This window comes from Pongo abelii, chromosome 19 (genome assembly GCF_028885655.2).
Source record: "Pongo abelii isolate AG06213 chromosome 19, NHGRI_mPonAbe1-v2.0_pri, whole genome shotgun sequence".
NCBI classification, from domain to species: domain Eukaryota; kingdom Metazoa; phylum Chordata; class Mammalia; order Primates; family Hominidae; genus Pongo; species Pongo abelii.
In genome coordinates, this window is record NC_072004.2 from 27,200,756 (window position 1) to 27,223,702 (window position 22,947).

Genomic DNA, 22,947 nt, shown 5'->3' on the forward strand with positions numbered 1-22,947 from the left:
GATCATCTCAAACTAATACAGGAGGTGAGAGTTTAAATTAGAACAACCACTTTGGAAAGCAATTTGGATTATCTTATAAATTTGAACATTCTCATATGTTATGACAAAGTAATTCCTCTACCATAGGCCCTGGAGAAACTCTTGACAATATGTACCAGAAGTAGTTAAAAAAAAATGCTCATGTAATGCCATTCATAACAGCAAATATCTGCAAATAAGCCAAATGTTCATTAATAGGAGAATGGGTAAATTAATAGGAGAATGGGTAAATAAATTATACCCTTAAAAACTAAATAATATGTCATTTAGGGTAATCATATGTATGCAATAAAACAATGTTTTCTTTAAAGGAAGAGAATCCTAAACATAAATTCAGGGTAGTAGTTACCCTCGGGCTGAAGGGTGAAAATCAGGAAAAAGGACAGAGGAGGAGCAGATGTTAGGGTCAGAACCCTAGTTCTTTGGTTGTGTTGTGGGTTCACAAATGATTACCATATTGTTCAAATACATTTACACAGAGGCCCAGGCACAGACAAGGATGAAATAGGAGCCAAGGTGTGCTATGAGCCAAGGATTATGATTAATCCAATTTTGTGCACTTTAAGCCGTTTGAAAAACAGAAAAGCAAAACAACAAAATAATTTTTAAGAAATTGAATATACGGTGCTATGCTCTGAATGTGTCCCCCTAAAATTAATCACCAATGTCATAGGATTGGGAAGTAGGGCTTTTAGGTAGTGATTCAGTCATGAAGGGAGAGTCTTCATGAATGAGTTTAGGATCCTGACACAAGGACTGGAGGGAGTGGGCTTCCCCTGTTTTGCCCTTCCACCTTCTGCCATGTGAGGACACAGTGCATCTCCTCCTGAAGACACAGTGCACAAGATACCATCTTGGATGCAGAGACCAGGCCCTCACCAGACACCAGTCCTGCTGGCACCCTGATCTTGGACTTCTAGCCTATGGAACTGTGAGAAATACATTTCTGTTCTTCAGAAATTACCCAGCCTAGTGTATTTTCTTATATAGTAGCACAAACTCATTAAGGCATAATGCCTCTTATCATTTTCTTCTACCATTTTCTTTGTTGCCTCTTTAGCACTGGGTCATTTTATATTTGATCCTTCATAATATCTCTTACTTTTGGTTTTTCACATTTCTGTTCCAAGTGTATTCTTAGATATATATTTTCCACGATTAGTATCCAGGTCAGAAAGTCCAGAATATGTTCTTTTAAGGGTTCCATTTCTGCAACAATAAAGTATTAATGCCTCCTGTAAACTAGGTATTTCCTTTCCAATTGTAACTGCCATCTGGAAGCAAAGTAGAATTACAGTCCATGAGTGTGGAGGTGATTTTTCAAGTATCTAGAGTATGGTTAAATGCTGGTTTTTAATGACACAGATACATTGATTGCTTGGCACACTAGGGTATCAGTTGCTAGTTATCTCTGTATTTATCTATATTGTTACAGAGGGAAAGTACAGACCGTGAAGTTGGACCAGCTGTCATACCCACAACATTTGGGGAGCTTTGATTTTTTTTTAACCTTTAGCTGCTTAACTGTAACACGTAGCAGCTCAGGTGAAAAGCATCTTTATTGTGGGGACTTTCCCTTAGTGCTCTGTGGCACAAAAGTGCAGACCTATGTAGAAGCATTTAAGTATTTTGTGCATCAACAGGAAAATTAAAGGAACAAATTCTTATTGTATCCTTTAGTCCCTGAAGACAAAACCACAGTGACAGTAACTGGGTCATGGCATTGTATTCAGAGAGGGTCAGCCTTGGTCTTTGAGAGAGAAACCCCTTTACCCCACTATCAAGACTCACTGAGCAGATGGGAAAGTTCAGGTGGAACATGCAGTGAATAGCAAACATGGTGACAGGGGCTCACTGCCATGCACTGCCATGCCTGCCATGGTCAGCAGACCTGTCTTCTACTTGACAACAGGCAAGTGAGAAACATTTTCTTGGAGATTTTCTTGATTCTTCCCAGTTGTGGCAGGATGGACTGACTTAGAGGAGCTCAGGAAGGTTGTTAAACAACACAGAAACACAAGACGAATTGTACTCCTCATCACGCCTATGTTAGAGCAGCAGGTCCTTGAAGCCTCAGCCACTCCTGGACACAGCATAATGCCCCTAATGATTTGAAATTTGGCTGCTAATCCCTGTATCCAGGGACAAAAAGAGACATAAACAACAAAAAGTTATAAAATAAGTGTGCCTAACATCTGCTTATTGTGGGAGGTAGGGATTTAAGATATAAGAATTTAGCTGCATGTGGAAGCTCACACCTGTAATCTCAGCACATTGGGAGGCCAACGCAGGAGGACGGCTTGAGCCCAGGTGTTTGACATGAGCCAGGCAACATAGTAAGTCCCCATTCGTACAAAAATATTTTTGAAGAAGAGTAGTTGAGTGTGCGGGCACATACCTGTAGTCCCAGGTACGTGGGACGCTGAGGCAAGAAAATTGCTTAAGCCTGGGAGATTGAGGCTGTAGTGAGCTATGATCACAACAATGCACGCCAGCCTGTGAGTCCGGAGACCCGAAACGGCACCCTCAAGCAGGGTCCACCTCCACCAGTAGAAATCGGCTCAAGGAGGTCCTGAGGACAGGACTCCCGGGGTCTTGCCCTGGGGGGCCGGAAGCCCCCACTCCCACAATGCCCCCTACTACATCCCCGCTCCAGCCACCACCGCGACTGCCACAGAAACCCCCGTCCACGCATCACAGAACCTGTTTAAAAGGGCCGCAGCCAGACCTTGAAGAGCAAACCAGGCGTTGCCCTGGGAAATGCGCATGCGCGAGGCGCGAGCCCATTATCCTGTCACAGTTACTCCAACGGTTGGCTGAGGACGACTCCCTGAACCTTATCAAAGCAGGAGCCCTTCGTGGCAGTGAGTTGGTGTTGAGGCTCCAGCCTGACCAATCCTGTGGGTCGACAAAACAGTTTCAGGACACCAGAATACACGGAGAGTCGACCACGATGCAGAAAGAGCAGAGGGAGTCCAGGGAAAACAGCTCAGCCTCACAGCCTCAGGCCTGCACGGACAGTGTTCAGGTGAGTGCCCCCAAAACAGCTGCCCCCCGCGATGTCGAGGACAGGTCAGCCTATGTGCCCGTGGGCTGCACTCCACCCTAGGGTCGTACTCCTGAAGAGCAGAACCCCGCAGCCTCAGGGATTGCCTGGGGGTGTGCGTTTCTCGGCCACTGCTCTATGTCTGTGGACCTGTGTCTCCCACTCTCTCTTCTATGTCTCTCACTCTCTGTCTGTGTCTCTTGCTTTCTCTGTCTCTGTGTGTGTGCCCGTGTGTGTGTGTGTGTGTGTGTGTGTTGGGAACAATGTGCCCAGTGAGCTACGAAGAGGTTTCTTGCATGTCAGCGTGTCTTCATGCAGCCTCTTTCTGCATTTCTGCTTGGCTCATGTTGTCAGTTGTCCATCGTTTCCGGGGCGGTTCCACATTGGTTTCTGAAGGCCTCCACGATGTGAGGAGATGCGTCTTCCACAAAGACATTGAAATTTCATACCGATCCTGAGCTACCTCTTTTCTACGATCAACATGACCACACTATAGGAAAACAACAACAACAACAAAAGCCTCACTGGAGCTACTTGTCTTGCAGGAGGGGAGCAGACCGACTTGAAAGGAGACAGTGCTATCTCCTTGTGGCTCTTCTCTGAGAAAAGAAGCCCCACACCGAAATCTTACAGAAGTTGAGAACGGGACATGGCAGGATTCCGGTCAACGGAATCCTGGCCTCTAAGGACAAGTAACCCCTTTGGCACTCCTCCCCTTATGCGCGTGGCGGTGGTTTCCAGGTGTTCTTTGTCTTTCCCGGGGATTGATGGAACGGTCACCTTTACCCCCCTTCCAAGGGGCACATGCGTGGACACCATTGTTGGTTTCGCCATCGCACCGTATGCCCCGGTGACACACATTCACACCATCTGCTCTGGGATACACTAGTGCCACGCGTGATCGCATTGTCTCCACCTCGGATTCGCCCCGTCCCTGTTTGAACCTGTCTTAAAGCGGTGTCGGCTTGCAGGAGCACCAGGGCTTTTAGAAGTGGGGCACGCCACTGCTCTTTCAAAGGAGGAGGGAGGCAGAGGGATCACGGTTCAGTGAACTTTAAGCTGACGCCATGCCTTGAGGGCCATGGGATCATTCTGTGATGCAGGGAGGCCCTGTCTGCCTCACCAGATATGCTGAGCCCATTCTTTCTCACACGGAGGGGTCCAAACTCGGATCTGAAGAGGAGTTCTCAGAACCCAGCAGCCGCCCTGAAGCTCCCCTTCCATCGGTGGAAGTCGGCTCAAGGAGTACCTGAAGAAGGGACTCCTTGGGGCTTGGCCCTGGGACATCCGCGGCCCCCTCTCCAACGCCTCCCGAAACTGGACCCCGGATCCAGCCCCAGCCACAGCTGCAGCGGGAGCCCGCCTGCCGACGCGCAGCCGCCGTTATTTAAAGGGGAGGCACCCTGACTGCCAGTAGCTGAGCGCGAGTCGGCCCAGGCAGTGCGCATGCGCGAGGCGCGAGCGGCTTCTCCCGTCACAGTGCTTCCCACGGTTGTCTTAGAAACCAGTCCCTGAGGCTTGGCAAAGCAGGAGCCCTCCGTGGCAGTGCTTGGGTGTCGGGGCTCTGAGGCTCCGGCCTGACCTCTCTACGGGGTCGACGGGAACGTCTCCGGATAGCAGGAGTTGCAAAGGGCCGAACAGGATGAGGAAACCCCAGGCAGAGTCCGTGGGAAGCAGCACGGCATCTCAGCCTCAGGCCTGCCCTGACGGTGTTGTGGTGAGTCTCCCCAAAAGTCCTGCCGCCGTGATCTCGAGGACAGGTCGGCCTGCGTGACCCTGGGCTGCTCTCTCACCCGAGGGTCGTTCTGGTCGAGAGCAGAATCACGCAGCCACAGGGGTTGCCTGCGGGTGTGTGTTTCAATGGCTCTGCTCTATGACTCTGTGTGAGTGTCTGTGTGTGTGTGTGTCTGTGTGTGTGTGTCTGTGTGTGTGTGTGTCGTTTGTGTGTGTGTCTCCCATTCTTTCTTCTCTCTGTGTCTCTCAGTCTCTGTGTGTTTCTTTCCCTCTCTCTGTCGGTTTGTGTGTGTGTGCGCCCGTGTGCGTGTGTGTCTTTGGCCGAAAGTACCCTGTGCGCCACAAACCGATTTCCACCATGTCGGCCTGTCTTTGGTGAGCCTCTTTGTGCGTCTCTGCCTGGGTCATGGAGCCGATTGTCAATCGTCTTCGCCGCCGCGGATCCGCTTTGGGTGTGTGAAGACCTGGTCCACGTGAGGAGATACGTCGGTCCCGGAGCAATGGAAATCTCATCCCCGTCCTGAGCGGCCTCTTTTCTGGGATCAAGATGAACACACTGCAGCCAAGGACAAGATCCCCACAGGAGCTCTGAGAAATGAAGCCACACCACCATACAGTCTGGAAGAGGAAGCCGGGAATGGGAGATGGCAACTATCCCTGTCACTGGAACGCTGGCTTCTCTGGACAAGCCACCCTTTTGGGACCCCTCCCCTTATGCCCGTGGCGGTGGCACGGTTCTGTATCCTGCCTGGGCTCTGGGCTCTGGCCTCGGTTCTGTCCTCCCTCTTGCTCTGCCTCCCCTGTTTCTCAGGGGCCCGGATGCCTCTCGCTCTGGCCACATGTCTTCAACAAAGATGACTTCCCAGTCCGTCAGGGAGACACTTCCTGGGGATCCCTGTCATGATTCTTTCTCTCTCCAGACGTGTTTCTGCTTCATTGGTCAGGTCTCATGACCCTGAAGCTCTTGGCTTCCATACGTGTCTCAGACGGGGAAGCTTCCTTCTTCTCCACGATTCCCCTCATGGGTGGGTGGATTGCCTAGAATGAGCGCTAGGCGACCGTGACTGGCCTTGACTTCTAGGACAGGTGGTGTCGCGTTTCCTCTGCACTTCCTGTCTCATTCTGGAGGGACATCCTCTCCTCTGCTCCTGGGTGGACTGACTTCCTTGATGTTCGGGCCGAAACGAATGTCAGGGAACCAAAGGGACTAGGCTGGGGCTGGGGCTGGGGCTGGGTGCATGGGAGGTTTCGTCGGGGCTACCAGGACGGTGGAGGGTTGGGGATGGGGCGAATTTTGCAGAAACCTCTTTGCTCCTCTGGTAGGCATTTGAAAACGCGGCTTGGGTCAGGCACAGGCACCCCCACCCCCGCGGTTCCCAGGCGTTCTTTGATTTTCCTCGGCATTGATGGAAAGTCCCTTGTTCCCCCCTTCCACCGGACCATGCCTGGACTCTACAGTTTGTTTCGCCGTCGCCCCGCCCCATATGCCTCCGGTGACACACGTTCACACCGTCTGCTGTGGGATCCGCCAGTGCCACGCGTGGTCACATGGTCTCCACCTCTGAATCGCCCCTGTTCCTGTTTGCACGTGTCCCGTAAGGCGCGGTCGGCTCTCCGGAGCCCCAGGGCTTTTAGAAGCGGGGCAGGCCACTGCTCTTTCAGAGGAGGAGGGAGGCAGAGGGCTGATGGATCAGTGAATTTTCAGCTGACACTACGCCTTGAGACCTATGGGATCATTCTGTGCTGCGGCGAGGCCCTGCCTGCCTCACCAGGTGTGGTGAGCCCATCCTATTTCACTCGGAGGGGGCCGAAATCGGATCTGAAGGGGAGTCCCGGGGACACAGCAGGCGTCCTCAAGCTCCCCGTCCCTCGGTGGAAGTCGGCTCAAGGAGATCCTGAGGACAGGACTCCTGGGGTTTGGCCCTGGGACAGGACACCCGCCCCCTCTCCCACGCCGCCCCAAACTGGACCCCGGATCCAGCCGCCGCCGCGCAGCGGTGGCCTAATTTAAAGGGGACGCAGCCTGACTGCCAGGAGCGGAGCGCGAGTCGGCCCAGCCAGTGCGCATGCGCGAGGCGCGAGCGGCTTCTCCCATCACAGTGCTTCCCACGGTTTTCTTAGAAACCAGTCCCTGAGGCTTGGCAAAGCAGGAGCCCTCCGTGGCAGTGCTTTGGTGTCGGGGCTCTGAGGCTCCGGCCTGACCTCTCCACGGGGTCGACGGGAACGTCTCTGGATGGCAGGAGTCGCAAAGGGCCGACCAGGATGAGGAAACCCCGGGCGGAGTCCGCGGGAAGCATCACGGCATCTCAGCCTCAGGCCTGCCCTGACGGTGTTGTGGTGAGTCTCCCCAAAAGTCCTGCCGCCGTGATCTCGAGGACAGGTCGGCCTGCGTGACCCTGGGCTGCTCTCTCACCCGAGGGTCGTTCTGGTCGAGAGCAGAATCACGCAGCCACAGGGGTTGCCTGCGGGTGTGTGTTTCAATGGCTCTGCTCTATGACTCTGTGTGAGTGTCTGTGTGTGTGTGTGTCTGTGTGTGTGTGTGTCGTTTGTGTGTGTGTCTCCCATTCTTTCTTCTCTCTGTGTCTCTCAGTCTCTGTGTGTTTCTTTCCCTCTCTCTGTCGGTTTGTGTGTGTGTGCGCCCATGTGCGTGTGTGTCTTTGGCCGAAAGTACCCTGTGCGCCACAAACCGATTTCCACCATGTCGGCCTGTCTTTGGTGAGCCTCTTTGTGCGTCTCTGCCTGGGTCATGGAGCCGATTGTCAATCGTCTTCGCCGCCGCGGATCCGCTTTGGGTGTGTGAAGACCTGGTCCACGTGAGGAGATACGTCGGTCCCGGAGCAATGGAAATCTCATCCCCGTCCTGAGCGGCCTCTTTTCTGGGATCAAGATGAACACACTGCAGCCAAGGACAAGATCCCCACAGGAGCTCTGAGAAATGAAGCCACACCACCATACAGTCTGGAAGAGGAAGCCGGGAATGGGAGATGGCAACTATCCCTGTCACTGGAACGCTGGCTTCTCTGGACAAGCCACCCTTTTGGGACCCCTCCCCTTATGCCCGTGGCGGTGGCACGGTTCTGTATCCTGCCTGGGCTCTGGGCTCTGGCCTCGGTTCTGTCCTCCCTCTTGCTCTGCCTCCCCTGTTTCTCAGGGGCCCGGATGCCTCTCGCTCTGGCCACATGTCTTCAACAAAGATGACTTCCCAGTCCGTCAGGGAGACACTTCCTGGGGATCCCTGTCATGATTCTTTCTCTCTCCAGACGTGTTTCTGCTTCATTGGTCAGGTCTCATGACCCTGAAGCTCTTGGCTTCCATACGTGTCTCAGACGGGGAAGCTCCCTTCTTCTCCACGATTCCCCTCATGGGTGGGTGGATTGCCTAGAATGAGCGCTAGGCGACCGTGACTGGCCTTGACTTCTAGGACAAGTGGTGTCGCGTTTCCTCTGCACTTCCTGTCTCATTCTGGAGGGACATCCTCTCCTCTGCTCCTGGGTGGACTGACTTCCTTGATGTTCGGGCCGAAACGAATGTCAGGGAACCAAAGGGACTAGGCTGGGGCTGGGGCTGGGGCTGGGTGCAGGGGAGGTTTCAGGCCTCAGGCCTGCCCTGACGGTGTCGGGGTGAGTCTCCCTAAAAGTCCTGCCGCCGTGATCTCGAGGACAGGTCGGCCTGCGTGCCCCTGGGCTGTTCTCTCACCCGAGGGTCGTTCTGGTCGAGAGCAGAACCCCGCAGCCTCAGGGGTTGCCTGCGGGTGTGTGTTTCAATGCCTCTGCTGTATGACTATGTGTGTGTGTGTGTGTCTGTGTGTGTGTGTGTGTGTGTCTCCCATTCTCTCTTCTCTCTCTTTCTTTCAGTCTTTCCTTCCCTCTCTCTGTCGGTTAGTGTGTGTGTGCCCTTGTGCGTGTGTGTCTTTGGCCGAATATGCCCTGTGCACCACAAAGCGATTTCTGGCATGTCGGCCTGTCTTTGCTGAGCCTCTTTCTGCGTCTCTGCCTGGGTCATGAGGCCGGTTGTCAATCGTTTCGCCGCCGCGGATCCTCTTTGGGTGTGTGAAGGCCTGGCCCACGTGAAGAGATGCATCGGCCCCGGAGCATTTGAAATCTCATCCCCATCATGAGCTGCCTCTTTTCTAAGATCAAGATGACCACACAGCCACCAAGGAAAAAAGCCCCAAAGGAGATCTTTGTCCTGCAGTAGGGGAGCAGAAGCACATCAGAGAAGGTGGTTGTATCTTTTCACGGCTCTTCGCTGAGAAATGAAGCCACACCACGATACCGTGTAGAAGAAGAAGCCGGGAATGGGAGATGGCAACAATCCCTGTCACTGGAACGCTGGCCTCTCTGGACAAGCCACCCTTTTGGAACCCCTCTCCTTATGCCCCTGTCGGTAGCACGGCGCTGTATCCTGCCGGGGCACTGGCCTCTGCTCTATCCTCCCTCTTGCTCTGCCTCACCTGTTTCTCAGGGGCCTGGATGCCTCTCGCTCTGGCCAAATGTCTTCAACAAAGATGACTTCCCAGTCCGTCAGGGACACACTTCCTGCAGATCCGTGTCATGATGGTATCTCTCTCCAAACGTCTTTCTGCTTCATTGGGCAGGTCTCATGACCCTGGACTTCTTGGCTTCCATACGTGTCTCAGACAGGGAAGCTTCCTTGTTCTCCATGTTTCCCCTCATGGGTGGGTGGATTGCCTAGAATGAGCGCTAGGCGAGCGTGACTGGCCTTGTCTTCTAGGACAGGTGGTGTCGCATTTCCTCTGCACTTCCTGTCTCATTCTTGAGGGACATCCTCTCCTCTGCTCCTGGGTGCAATGACTCCCTTGATCTTGTGGCCGAAACGAATGTCAGGGAACCAGAGGGACTGGGCTGGGGCTGGGGCTGGGGCTGGGGCTGGGGCTGGGTGCAGGGGAAGTTGTGTCAGGGCTACCAGGGAGGAGGAGGGTTGGGGGTGGGGCGAATTCTGCAGAAACTTCTTTGCTCCTCTGATAGGCATTTGAAAACCTGGCTTGGGTCAGGCACAGGCCCCCCACCCACCGAATCCCAGGTGTTCTTTGATTTCCCTTGGCATTCACCGAAAGGTCACTTGCTCCCCCCTTCCACTGGCACATACCTGGACACCACCGTTTGTTTCGCCGTCTCCCGATATGCCTCCGGTGACACACATTCGCACCATCTGCTGTGGGATACGCCAGTGCCACGCGTGGTCTCATGGTCTCCACCTCGGATTCGCCCCTGTTCCTGCCCGCACGTGTCCTGTAAAGCGCGGTCGGCTTTCCGGAGCCCCAGGGCTTTTAGAAGCGGGGCAGGCCACTGCTCTTTCGAAGGAGGAGGGAGGCAGAAGGCTGATGGATCAGTGAAGTTTCAGCTGACGCTGCGCCTTGAGACCTATGGGATCATTGTGTGCTGCAGCGAGGCCCTGCCTGCCTCACCAGATGTGGTGAGCCCATCCTATCTCACTGGGAGGGGGCCAAAATCGGATCTGAACGGGAGTCCCCAGAACACAGCAGGCGTCCTGAAGCTCCCCTTCCCTCGGTGGAAGTCGGCTCAAGGAGATCCTGAGGGCGGGACTGCTGGGTGTTTGGCCCTGGGACAGGGAAACGGCGGCCCCCTCTCCCAAGGCGTCCCAAGCTGGACCCCGTACCGACACGCCGCCGCGGCTGCAGCGGGGGCATTATTTAAAGGGGACGCAGCCTGACTGCCAGGAGCGGAGCGCGAGTCGGTCCAGCCAATGCGCATGCGCGAGGCGGGAGCGGCTTCTGCCATCACAGTGCTTCCCATGGTTGTCTTAGAAACCGGTCCCTGAGGCTCGGCAAAGCAGGAGCCCTCCGTGGCAGTGCTTGGGTGGCGGGGCTCTGAGGCTCCGGCCTGACATCTCTACGGGGTCGATGGGAACGTCTCCGGATGCCAGGAGTCGCAAAGGGCCGACCAGGATGAGGAAACCCCAGGCAGAGTCCAGGGGAAGCAGCACGGCATCCCAGCCTCAGACCTGCCCGGACGCTGTTGGGGTGAGTCTCCCCAAAAGTCGTGCCGCCGTCATCTCGAGGACAGGTCGGCCTGCGTGCCCCTGGGCTGTTCTCTCACCCGAGGGTCGTTCTCGTCGACAGCAGAACCCCGTAGCCTCAGGGGTTGCGTGGGGTGGTGTGTTTCAATGCCTCTGCTGTATGACTCTGTGTGTGTGTGTGTGTGTGTGTGTGTGTCTGTGTGTCCCATTCTCTCTTCTCTGTCTGTCACTCAGTCTCTGTGTCTTTCCTTCCCTCTCTCTGTCGGTTAGTGTGTGTGTGCCCTTGTGCGTGTGTGTCTTTGGCCGAATGTGCCCTGTGCACCACAAAGCGATTTCTGGCATGTCGGCATGTCTTTGCTGAGCCTCTTTCTGCGTCTCTGCCTGGGTCATGAGGCCGGTTGTCAATCGTTTCGCCGCCGCGGATCCTCTTTGGGTGTGTGAAGGCGTGGCCCACGTGAAGAGATGCATCGGCCCCGGAGCATTTGAAATCTCATCCCCATCATGAGCTGCCGCTTTTCTAAGATCAAGATGACCACACAGCTACCAAGGAAAAGAGCCCCAAAGGAGATCTTTGTCCTGCAGTAGGGGAGCAGAAGCACATCAGAGAAGATGGTTGTATCTTTTCACGGCTCTTCGCTGAGAAATGAAGCCACACCACGATACCGTGTAGAAGAAGAAGCCGGGAATGGGAGATGGCAACAATCCCTGTCACTGGAACGCTGGCCTTTCTGGACAAGCCACCCTTTTGGAACCCCTCTCCTTATGCCCCTGTCGGTGGCACGGCGCTGTATCCTGCCGGGGCACTGGCCTCTGCTCTATCCTCCCTCTTGCTCTGCCTCACCTGTTTCTCAGGGGCCTGGATGCCTCTCACTCTGGCCAAATGTCTTCAACAAAGATGACTTCCCATTGCGTGAGGGACACACTTCATGCAGATCCGTGTCATGACTGTATCTCTCTCCAAACGTCTTTCTGCTTCATTGGGCAGGTCTCATGACCCTGGATTTCTTGGCTTCCATACGTGTCTCAGACAGGGAAGCTTCCTTGTTCTCCATGTTTCTCCTCATGGGTGGGTGGGTTGCCTAGAATGAGCGCTAGGCGAGCGTGACTGGCCTTTTCTTCTAGGACAGGTGGTGTCGCATTTCCTCTGCACTTCCTGTCTCATTCTTGAGGGACATCCTCTCCTCTGCTCCTGGGTGCACTGACTCCCTTGATCTTGTGGCCGAAACGAATGTCAGGGAATCAGAGGGACTGGTCTGGCGCTGCCACAAACCTTCAGTTTGTTAAAAAAAAGTCTCAGTATCTGCAAAGTTCAATAAAGCAAAGCACAATAAAACAAGGTATGTCTGCCTGTTTGTGTCTTGTTGATTTCTGCAACGGAGGCAGAGAGTGATTTTTTGTTGTTATGTTTCTTCTTCTTTCTCCAGGCAAATTGTTTCTAGCCTTCACTCATGTGCCATGCTCTAAACGGCTTCCTGGCTTGGCAAGATTACTTTTAACGCATCTCTAAGCATCCCTTTTATTTGTCAAATCCCTGTTATTCTCTTAGAATCTATCTTGCAGCCAAAATAGCCTCAGGAGAAAAATAATGAAAAAAAGAAATGAATTAGGTGTGCCAGAAGAATGTGATGGTCGTGGGGAGGTTTATGCAGATAAATATGGTGGGTAAGAATGTCGCTCCTTTTCCATGTCTGTTTAAATGTTTCCATTTTCCTTGTAAAGGCACTCTAACAGAAGAAGTGCATTTGCAGAGAGGCCAAGGATCGGTCCCCGTGGACACATGATTTTGTAGCCTCCTTCCCCACCCCACCCCTGCCCCGCTCCAGTTGTGCCTTAGCAGACGTCATTCCCTGTTATTTCAGTCTCTGCAAGTGCAAGAATTTAGGGTGATAACAACCATACTTCCATTCCACGAATTTGCACACTTCTTACTCTCCACTCATCTAACACTTATGTGCACAGTGTGAACCTTGGTCTGTTGACTTAACTTTGCCTGTCTGGGATGTTGTTTCTCTCCTGTCTGTGGACACTTATCGAGTTTAGATTCACAGGTGTGGAAAGAGCGAGGTCTGCAGTGCAAATGTTTTCGTAGTTCTCATTGTAGACTGTCCAATGACTTTTCAAAGTGCTCCTCAAGGCATGAATTATTCCACTGGGGGTCTCCTTGCCTGTAGTTTTGAACCCTGGCCTAGCCAAAGGCTCGCCTGCTCTTGGTGGCTATGCTGGAACTCTAGTTCCTTCCCTTTGGCCTGAGGTGGCCACACCCAGGGCTCCAGCCACATGACGTTTTGTGCCCTCACCCACCTCCTCCATGGTCTCCCCATTTGCTTAAGGAAACACCTGGATCGAGACAGAACCATCCAGTCCGTGGCTTGGCCCCACTGGGCCTCCACCTTCAGGACGTGCCCAGGGTCTAGCCACCTGCTCGTGCTCTGTTCCCGAGTCCAGCGGCAGGAAGTGGACACCAGGCCAGCCTTCTGCCCGGGAGCTCAGTTGCTAAAGCTTGTCTGCCCTCTGTGTGGCAGTGAGCCCAGCTTGCCCATTTGAGAAAGAAGCAGGGGCACTCCGAGGAAAAGCTTCCTGAAGGAACCGGGTGTTTTAGGAAGATCTTCCTGGCACTTCCCGCAGGTCTGGTGAATGGTATTCACCCAGGCTCCCAAGAGGCTGAGCCCCTCCTCACCTCTTTTCTGAGTGAGCTCATCTTCCTTGGCTGGGTGCAGACTTGGGAGATGTGCTCAGTCACTCCACAGCAAAATTCTGTCTCTTTGGGGTGGCGTGAATCCTCAGGAGTGGGATAAGACTGTTTAGGAATGACCAAAACTTAGGTTTGTTTTGTTTTGTAACTTTGTTAATATCCCATGGGTGTTTTCCGTATAAGTGAATATGGATGTGATTATTATTTTTAGTGACTTCATAGTATTTGAATCCCATTCTATGTTAGTACCATAAAATGACCAGAGCCCAGTTGCTGGCTATTAAAACTGCTTCCAGCTTTTTTTGTTGTGCATAATTCTATAGCCTGCCCTTCCACGTAGATCTTTCCAGGCATGGTCATTGCCTTAGAACACATTCCTTGAAGGAGAATTGACCATTGTGATAAGTGTTTTAAATGAGATCATAGAGATTTTGTTTGCATGTGCCTTGCCCATTGAGACCCTGCTGCAAATGTGTCTTTGTGCTTCTGTCTCCTGGTCCTAGCTGTCTTGCTGTGGGACAACTAGGGACAGCATAGTTGGGAAGGTGAAGGTCAGAGGGGCAGCAAGTCAAGGTTACTGCCTTCCAGGACAGATCCTATGGTCTGGTTGCTCACCCATTTGTTCTACAAGTTTATCTTTTGCAAAGGGCTGTGCAGTTCACCAAGCCCTCTCCATACATCCAGGCTTACTGTGGACATTGCTGGCCATGGAACCATGGGGCTGTGTTTCTATTCCTATTTCCCTTCTTCCTTCCTTTATTAATTCAGCAAACAGGCATGGGCCCCTTCTCATGTCCGGGCCTTGGATAGATGAAGGGCAGGGTGAGGGTGCAGGGTTTCTCTGTGATGTAAGAACTTTTGTGTGGCCCTGAGGCCTGGGGCCAGAAGACCTTGCTTGATCCTCCCTGAGAAGGCCTTGCAAGGGAGACCTCAGTGTTGCATTTGGGGACCAATGCTCAGCTGAGTGGGGATGGGTGGGAGGGATGGAAGAGGGGAAAGGAGACCAAGGCATGGGTCTGGCACCCCTGTCAAGAGCCAGACAAAGTAACGAGGTTGTGGGGATGGGGGTGGGAGGGCAGGGACGTGGGTAGAGTTGATATGGCAGTGTTCTGGTCAGAGCATGAAAAACCTGGAATGGCCCAGTAGGCGGTCTGTGTGCCAGGGACCATCAGGAGTATCACTCATTCATTCAGCAAATCCTTAGCTGTGTTCTAGGCAGGGGGATCTCTGTGAACTGGGTGGACAGATGGACTAGAGTTTATGCCCTCTTAGAGGTGAGTTTTTCATAGCCGATGACTATAAGACCAAGGTGGATGGACTTTTCCCTAGGGCCTCATGCAGGAGTGGCATAAACTGAGCAGGGATCTGGGGGAAGTGAGTCCCGTGTGCAAGGAACAGCAAGTGCTAATGTCCTGAGGCAGCACCTGGCTGAGGAAGTTGGAGAGCAGGCCAGAGATTGGCAGGGGCTAGATCGCGTTGGTCTGTGGGCTCATGAAAAGAACTTTTTTTTTTTGAGACGGAGTTTCCCTCTGTCGCCAGGCTGGAGTGCAATGGCGTGATCTCAGCTCACTGCAACCTCCGCCTCCTGGGTTTGAGTGATTCTCCTGCCTCAGCCTCCTGAGTAGCTGGGATTACAGGCACCCACCACCACACCTGGCTAAGTTTTTTTGGTATTTTTAGTAGAGACGGGGTTTCACCATGTTGGCCAGGATGGTCTCAATCTCCTGACCTCGTGACCTGCTCACCTTGGCCTCCTAAAGTGCTGGGATTACAGGTGTGAACCACCGCGCCTGGCCAAAAGAACTTTTCTTTATTTATTTTTTAAGGGTATAGATTCTAAAAGCTGGGAGAGGGTTTTGTGCTACGTTGTCATGTCCTGATTCCTGTCTTAAGAAGCTCCATTTGGTTGGCCTGTGGATGCAGACAGATGGTCAGTTCAGTGGTGGATGGACCAGGATGGTGAGAGTGGAGACCGGGGAACTGGGCCTTTTTGGGGCTTTATTTTGCGGGGCTTGCTGACAGATTGGCTGTGTGCTGTAAGAGAAAGAGAAGGAGCCCGAAGGTTGAGACTTGACTGTGTGGGGAAGTGGGTGCTATTTGTGCAGACAGAGCAGCAGGGAGGACATGTTGGGGAGAAAACTGGGAGTTCTTATTTGGAGGGTTGAAGTGAGCAGTGCTTCAGGGATGGCCCAGTGAAGGTGGGAGCAGGTGGTGCTCAGGACTCAGCAGGTCAGGGGAGAAGAAGCCTGGAGCGGTCAGGACCGTCAGCCGGCAGACAGGTGGTGGGAAGGGTGACAGCCCGCCTAGGGGTGCATGCACATAGAGGACCTTTAGGTCAGAGCCCAGGCACCCTGAAACTTAGAAGTACCCAAGGGGATAAGACCCTGCAAAGGAGACAAAGGCAGGACCAGTGAGGTAGGGCATGGGGTCACAGCAACCAGGGAAGAAAATGCGTCAGGAGATGGTGTGTTCAAATGCGGCTGGGATTGGAATAAAGTGAGGGACAAGTGTCCCTTACTGGGTCTGACAGGCTATGGCTAGGTGGTGACTTATGGAAAGTTGCAGTGAGATGGGTTGAACATGGATTCTGGAGCCCATGAGCCTTTGGGTAAGGGGCAGTGACTATAGTCAGCCTTTGAGGAAGGCTTCCTGTAAGGGGAACAGCAGAGAAACAGGCCAGGTATGGGAAGGCTGGGTGGGCATCCAAGGAGGGTTGTGTTTTCAAAGATGGGATGTGTTACAGCAGGCTGTATGCCACTGGGAAAGTTGGCACAGGCAAGAAAAACGTGAAGGTTAGGAGCTGGGGGGGCGGGGTGGGTGGTGACTCACCCCTATAATCCCAGCACTTTGGGAGGCCAAGGCGGGTGGATCACCTTAGGTCAGGAGTTCGAGGCCAGCCTGACCAACATGGTGAAACCTCAACTCTACTAAAAATACAAAATTAGCCGGGTGTGGTGGTGCATGCCAGTAGTCCCAGCTACTTGGGAGACTGACACAGGAGAAACGCCTGAACCTGGGAGGCAGAGGTTGCAGTGAACTGAGATCACGCCACTGCACTCCAGCTAGGGCGACAGAGTGAGACTCCATCAGGAGTTGGAGAATGAGAGCCAGGGTGGCTGGGGACAATGCTGGAGCCCACTGTGCATGTGCATCTGGGTTTGGCACTGGCAGCGATGCACATGAGCTGGTGAACTGCAGTGGTCTCCACTTTCTTCTGGGCTGAGGTTTGTTGGGAGGCTTTAGCTTGCGTGTCTTGCTGCACAGAGCAGCTATGCACTGATGAGTAAGGACTGTGGAGGGGTGGATGGCGGCGTAGACTCAGGGCCATGCTGAGGGTTCCTGGAATACGGTGACCTTGGCTTGCTGTCCCTCTGACCTTCATCTTCCCGACCTCATGCAGGGAAGATGCACAATGTGGACCTGCCCAGCTGATGGAACTATAGGATTGTCCCCAGTACCTTGTACTGGTGACTAACAGTGGACACCTAGAGGGCTGGGAGGAGCAGCTCCCGGAGCCGCATTGATACAAGTGTCTTCGTGTCCAGTGTGTGCTGCTGTCCCCTGCAATTTCAGCAATTTCAGCAGAAGCATGCGTGCAAACCTAATGTCCCCAGGGCTCCACTGAGTGCTGGTTACTCCTTCAGGTCCCACCCACGCTTGCCCTCCACTCCCCGACACAGGCCCCTTATCTCTCTTAAATTCTTAGTCCAGTTGAAGTCAACACAATTCTTCGCTTTGCCCTCCACCCCACTCCACCCTTTGCTCCTGAGCCTCTGCTTACCTGTTTTGGGCAAGGCCCAGTCTACACTGGAGCCCGACACACACTGCCTCCCTCCCTCCTCACCCTGGAGGGTCCACCGCCTCCTTGGCTTTATCTTCTCTCTGCTCCTTTCTAGGCTAGAAACTCAGGAATGAATGAATGGACAGATGAACCCTGCCAGTATAATTGTAAACCATCTAATCAGAAACTCAAAGGGCAGCAGATAGGAGGCCACAGCTCAGGGTGTTCCAAAGGCCCAGCCCAGGGCATGACTGAGGGGTGTGGTAGTCAAGTGGGTGACCTTAAAACGTGGCGTCTGACTTTGTTGGTTTAGCCATTCCATCCGCAGCGCCTTTTGAGTACAGCCGTGTCTTACCAGGCGGGTGCTGAGCGCACACACTGAGAGACCATGGTCTTGGCACACGCGTAGTTTATAGTATGAGTGGGGTATGCCGCAAGGCCATGTCTGTTCCCTGCTAGCCTGGGTGGACAGTGATGGCTGTCACTGCAGACACAGGATGAGAAGCTTCAGTGGTGAGGTGGGACTTGAACTGCCTTTTTCTTTGCTTGAATAACATTTAAAAACATTTTTTTTTTAATAAGGAGGATAAGAGGATTGTGAGTACTATGCTGTAAGTATACTTTAGTGATATTTAAAAAAAATTATGACAGCAATACATCGAACCTTTTAGGAAGCTGAAAACAGATGTGTAGAAATTGCCACAGGCTCCCAGCCTCAACACCTCATTGTCCTGGGCCACCTGGTGGTGGGGGAGGGGGTTTCCTCAAGCTCTTATGCAGTAGATGTGCACAGGGCTGGGACGCAGGAAGACTGTAAGGAAGGAGCTCTCCTGCAGTGATGGCAGGTCCTGGGAGCTCAGTCCAGCTCCAGAACAGCAGTGCTGCTGTGCGGTGACTGTATGCGAGGCCAGGGGGTGCCCAACGTGGACGCCATGTGAGACAAGTGGCTCAGGTAAGATGCTTAAGGTCTGAGCCTCAGCCCCTCATTAGAAGCTTTTGAGGTCGGTTGCAATTTGATCATCCGCTTTAGCAGATGAAGAAACTGTGGCCCATAATAATTAATAATAAACCCGCAGGCAGTGAGTAGAGGAGTGGGGTCAGGGTCCGCCGCAGCTCTTGGCCCACCTCGGTCCAGGCCTCCTGGGGGAGGCTCCAGGCTACAGGAGAGCAGGGAACTGCCTCTATCCCCAAATCTCATGGCTCTGTGCTTCTTAACCCAACTACAAATCAGAGCCCCTGGGAAGACTGTGAAGAAATATCACTGCCTAGGGTTCCCCCAAGTCTGTGGTGTCCCCTCACAGTGGTGTAAGTGGTAGGGGTGGAGTTTGTGTGATGTTGGTATGTTTTTAACCAGCTACTGCAGGGGATTTGAGGAGCAGTGTTGGCTGAGAACTGCTCAGGCTGCCCCCAGGGGGGATCCCCTAGGGCTTCATTACCCACAGTTCCAGATGTGGTCCAGTGGTCATTTTCTGATCTAAGTCAGGGAATGTTGGGGCATTTTCAGTCAGGAAGAAACCGGGGAGGTGTGAAAGGATGGGGGTCGATTAGAGAGGTTTCCGAAAGGACACTGGTAACTGAGATGGCTATCTGTGGGTGACCCGCCTCCCACTGCCCCAGCCTCCCCATGGGAGCCCCCCAAGGGAGGGGAGACCAGGCTGGGTCCTCTTGCCGCCAGCACCCTTTTTAAGGATCTGGCACAGGTTTTGAAGCTGAGCAGGTTGTTAAACTTGCTAGAGCCTTGGGCACCTTGTCCACATCAAACGGAGTAACAGAGATTTCTATGGGAGGGGAGTGTAGAAACCCCTCCCCTTTTGTGACCAGTGGCATGCACTACCATCTAGCTCTTCCTCAGTGTTCTAGAAAAGACCAGTCTGGCCAATATGGTGAAACCTGTCTCTACTAAAAATACAAAAATTAGCTGGGCATGGTGGTACATGCTTGTAGTCCCAGCTACTCGGGAGGCTGAGGCAGGAGAATCGCTTGAACCTGGGAGGTGGAGGTTGCAGTGAGCCGAGATTGCGCCACACTGCACTCCAGGCGACAGAGCGAGACTCCATCTCAAAAAAAAAAAAAGAAAAGAAAATGCCCTCTTATACATCTCAATGTATTATCACAGAAGAGTTTAAAAGGCCAGGCACAACACCAACAACTGCGTCCTTTTTCTCCACCCCCCTGGAGGAAGTGAACATACCTCTCTCTGATTTTAGTGTTCGAGGTGCTCAAAGTGGCAGAGTAAGTCCTAACACCGTGGATCTGGTCCAGGCTTTTCGTACAAACTAACTCAGCAGGGTTCTTCTGCTTGGAGTCAACTTGATGGTGAAGAAATGCTTGGCAAGGAGTGGAAAAGTAAAAAGTAAATCATGATGTCCTCAGCACAGGGCACCTCTTAACTAGACAGTTTCCTGTGTTCTCATTTTCGGTTAGAATAGGTGGGGCAGCTCATTTGACAGGAGGAAACTGGCCTGTCGGAAGTGCGGGGATGCTCTACTGATCCGTTCCTGGGTCCTGGGACACCCATTGGTAGCAGTAGGTCTGTAAGCTGGACCTGGGGACTTGGGCTTGTGGTTATTTAGCTCTGCGACCTCAGGCAGTTCTGGAAGCTATCACAGTTGGAGGCTGGAAGTCCAAGATCAAGGCTCTGGCAGATTGTCTGGTGAGGGCTGGCTCCTGGTTCATCCAAGGCACCTTCTGTCTGTGTCCTCCCATGGCAGAATGGGTGAAGGGTCTTGTGGGGTCCCTTTTTTAAAGGCATTAACCCCATTCATGCAGAGTCTCCCCTCATGACCTAAGCACCTCCCAAAGGCCTTACCTCCTAATATCATCACCTCGTGGGTGAGGATTTCAGTATATGGATTTTGGAGGCACACAGACAGCCCATTAGCTATGGGGGTCCGTTTTACCATGAGAAAGGCGTGCTCTGTGCTAGTGAGGGGTGGAGACAAATGGGCCCTTGTTTACCTCTCTGGCCGGGCACCCCCACCCCCGACCCATGGGTAGGTGAAGGAAGGAAGATGCTCCTCTTGGCACCAGCCCCTGACTCTTCCTGCTCCTCTGAAGGGAGGGAAGGGGGCAAAATCCTACCAGGGACTTAGCTGGAGGGGGCTGGGGAGCCACTTTAATTTAACAGTTTTTTTTGCTCTCCTCTGCACAGTCTGTAATGAAACAGCTCTGTTTTGAGCAAAGAAGAGGGAAGAAGCACCCACTGGAGGTGAATTTTGTAAGGAAAGCATTTTTTATTTACTTCTCAAAGTCGGGGGAAGGAACTCTGTGATGAGTCAGAGCAGAGGGAAACGGAGAACAAATGCTAGTTTCCCCAGGGCAGGCAAAAACACCATGCAAAGGATGTCAGAAGTCACCATCTGTTTGTCAGAAGAAGCCCCGAAGTGTGGCAGTCGCAGAATGACATTTCATTGACAGCCTGAGCCTGCACACCCCAGGGGACTCCCATGGGTGGGGACAGGCTGCGTGCCCGGGAACTTTGTAGCCAATGGAGATGTTTTGGTTAAACTGGTGGAATACATACACTCTCCTCTGTGGCCAGTGGACTCTCATTCATCACATATCTACTGAGTGTCTGTGTGATTTTCATGAGAAACAGTGTTGTGTAAAGGACAAAGCAGTACTGCTTTCAAGTGCTGCTTCCACCCGAGTGGATAACTCCGGCTTTGGACCATCTTGAGGGTCAGGCACTTCACAAATGGCATCTTTGATCATTAATACCACTCTGGGAGTTGGACTCCTCATCCCCTAGGATGTTGCTGGGTCAGTAAGAGCCTGGGTGAAAGCCCCCTCACCGCAGGGACTGGAAGCCAGCTCCCCAGCTCTCCAGTATTTCAGGTGCCCCATGCACATATCCTGAGCCCCTGGGACCTCATGTACCCAAAAGTCCTCTGCTGGTCTTCCTCCTCCCGCATGGTCCTGGGGAACAGGTGGGAAGATGTTTGCTGGATAGGTGAGATGCAAGTGTGCCTGAACACTTCCTGAATGTCCCAGAGGGTGAGTGCCCTGGGAGGCACACTGTTACACTGTCCCTTCTGGATTTCGGATGGAGCACAAGCTGGCTGCACAAGGAAAGAGACAAGAGGGAGGATTTTCCCAAAGTCTGTGTTTGGACAGGGCCCAGGTACAAGACCTGCCCCTAGAGACAGTGTCTGGGACTCCTGCTGCCCAGGGACCAGTGTTCCTGCCTTTGGACAAGGAGAGAGGGCCAGGCTCAATTTCTGCAGATGAGAGCTGGCAACAACTTGCTGATGTCAGAAATTCCTTAAACTGAAGGCAGTCTTTTTCAATATCCGAGGCAAAGTGCTTTTTTTTTTTTTTTTTTTGACAGTCTTACACTGTTCCCTGTGATTGGAGTGCAATGGCATGATCTCGGCTCACTGCAATCTCTGCCTCCTGGGTTCATGTGATTCTCCTGCCTCAGCCTCCCAAGTAGCTGGGATTACAGATGCCCACCACCACACCTGGCTAATTTTTTGTATCTTTAGTAAAGAAGTGATTTCACTATGTTGACCACACTCGTCTGGAACTCCTGACCTCATGATCTGCCCTCCTCAGCCTCCCAAAGTGTTGGGATTACAGGTGTGAGCCACCGTGCTCGGCCGTAAAGTGCTTTTAAATGTGCTTTAGGTGGCACATAGGAACTCCCTCACACTCGAACACCTTCAAGCCATGGAGCAGAGGGACTGGCCGTGTTACATTTCGTGTCGACGCACATGTAGTGGGTAGAGGAGAGCTGGGAGTCATCTGCCCAGAGTATCTGGTGGCCCCAACTGCAGAGCACTGAGGCTAGGAATCAGGAATCAGGGCTGGATCCTGCCAGGGCAGTGGCTCTGTGAGCACACATCAGAGGGACTAAGGATTTGGACTCTCCACCCCTCACTTGGGTTGTCTGGCCAAGGTGTGGTGAGGATTTGGTTTAGATGATGCCTCTCTGCAGAAACACCCAGTGGTAATGCATGTTCTCCTCTCTGAATCACAGGTGGTACCAACCATGGCTTGTCCCATCCAAGGTCATGGTCACCTTGACCCCTTGATTAGGTGGAGACTGAAGGCTTCTCTGTTGTTGACTTACTCTTTTCCCTTTTATAGTAAATAAAGGAAAATATTTAGAGACTATGTATTCTCTCTAAAGATCAACCAGTGACAGCCCATTAGATTCTGTCTCTCCACTGCACATAACTCCCGAGTCTCCCATCCCACGACGCATGGAAGCTGAGACCTTTACTCTTCCTAATAACCTGCTCTCAGACCTCCCATTGCCTCTTGGAGACTGTCTCTGTGGTCATTTGCTTTTTTTTTTTGAGATGTAGTCTCGCTCTGTCACCCAGACTGGAGTGCAGTGGCGCAATTTCGGCTCACTGCAAGCTCCGCCTCCTGGGTTCACGCCATTCTCCTGCCTCAGCCTCCCGAGTAGCTGGGACTACAGGCGCCCGCCACCACGCCCAGCTAATTTTTTTTTTCTATTTTTAGTAGAGACGGGGTTTCACCCTGTTAGCCAGGATGGTCTCCATCTTCTGACCTCGTGATCCACCGCCTCGGCCTCACAAAGTGCTGGGATTACAGGCGTGAGTCACTGCACCCGGCCTTGGTCATTTGCTTCTATCAGTAGGGACTCAAAGAGTCTTGGATTCATATTGTATTCAATGGGTCGTA

General features: G+C 52.8%; 1 protein-coding gene across 2 annotated transcripts in view; it reads left to right on the plus strand.

Annotated features, from left to right (window-relative positions):
• The first annotated feature begins 1,184 nt into the window (after positions 1-1,184).
• LOC129051290 (tensin-3-like) overlaps positions 1,185-22,947 on the plus strand; it is a 157,757-nt gene continuing 135,994 nt past the window's right edge. For both annotated transcript variants that reach the window (XM_063718488.1, XM_063718487.1), the window contains exon 1: positions 1,185-3,067. In XM_063718488.1, coding sequence (XP_063574558.1) covers positions 2,669-3,067 — 399 coding nt within the window. In that variant the 5' untranslated portion in view covers positions 1,185-2,668. The remainder of the gene's footprint in view (positions 3,068-22,947) is intronic.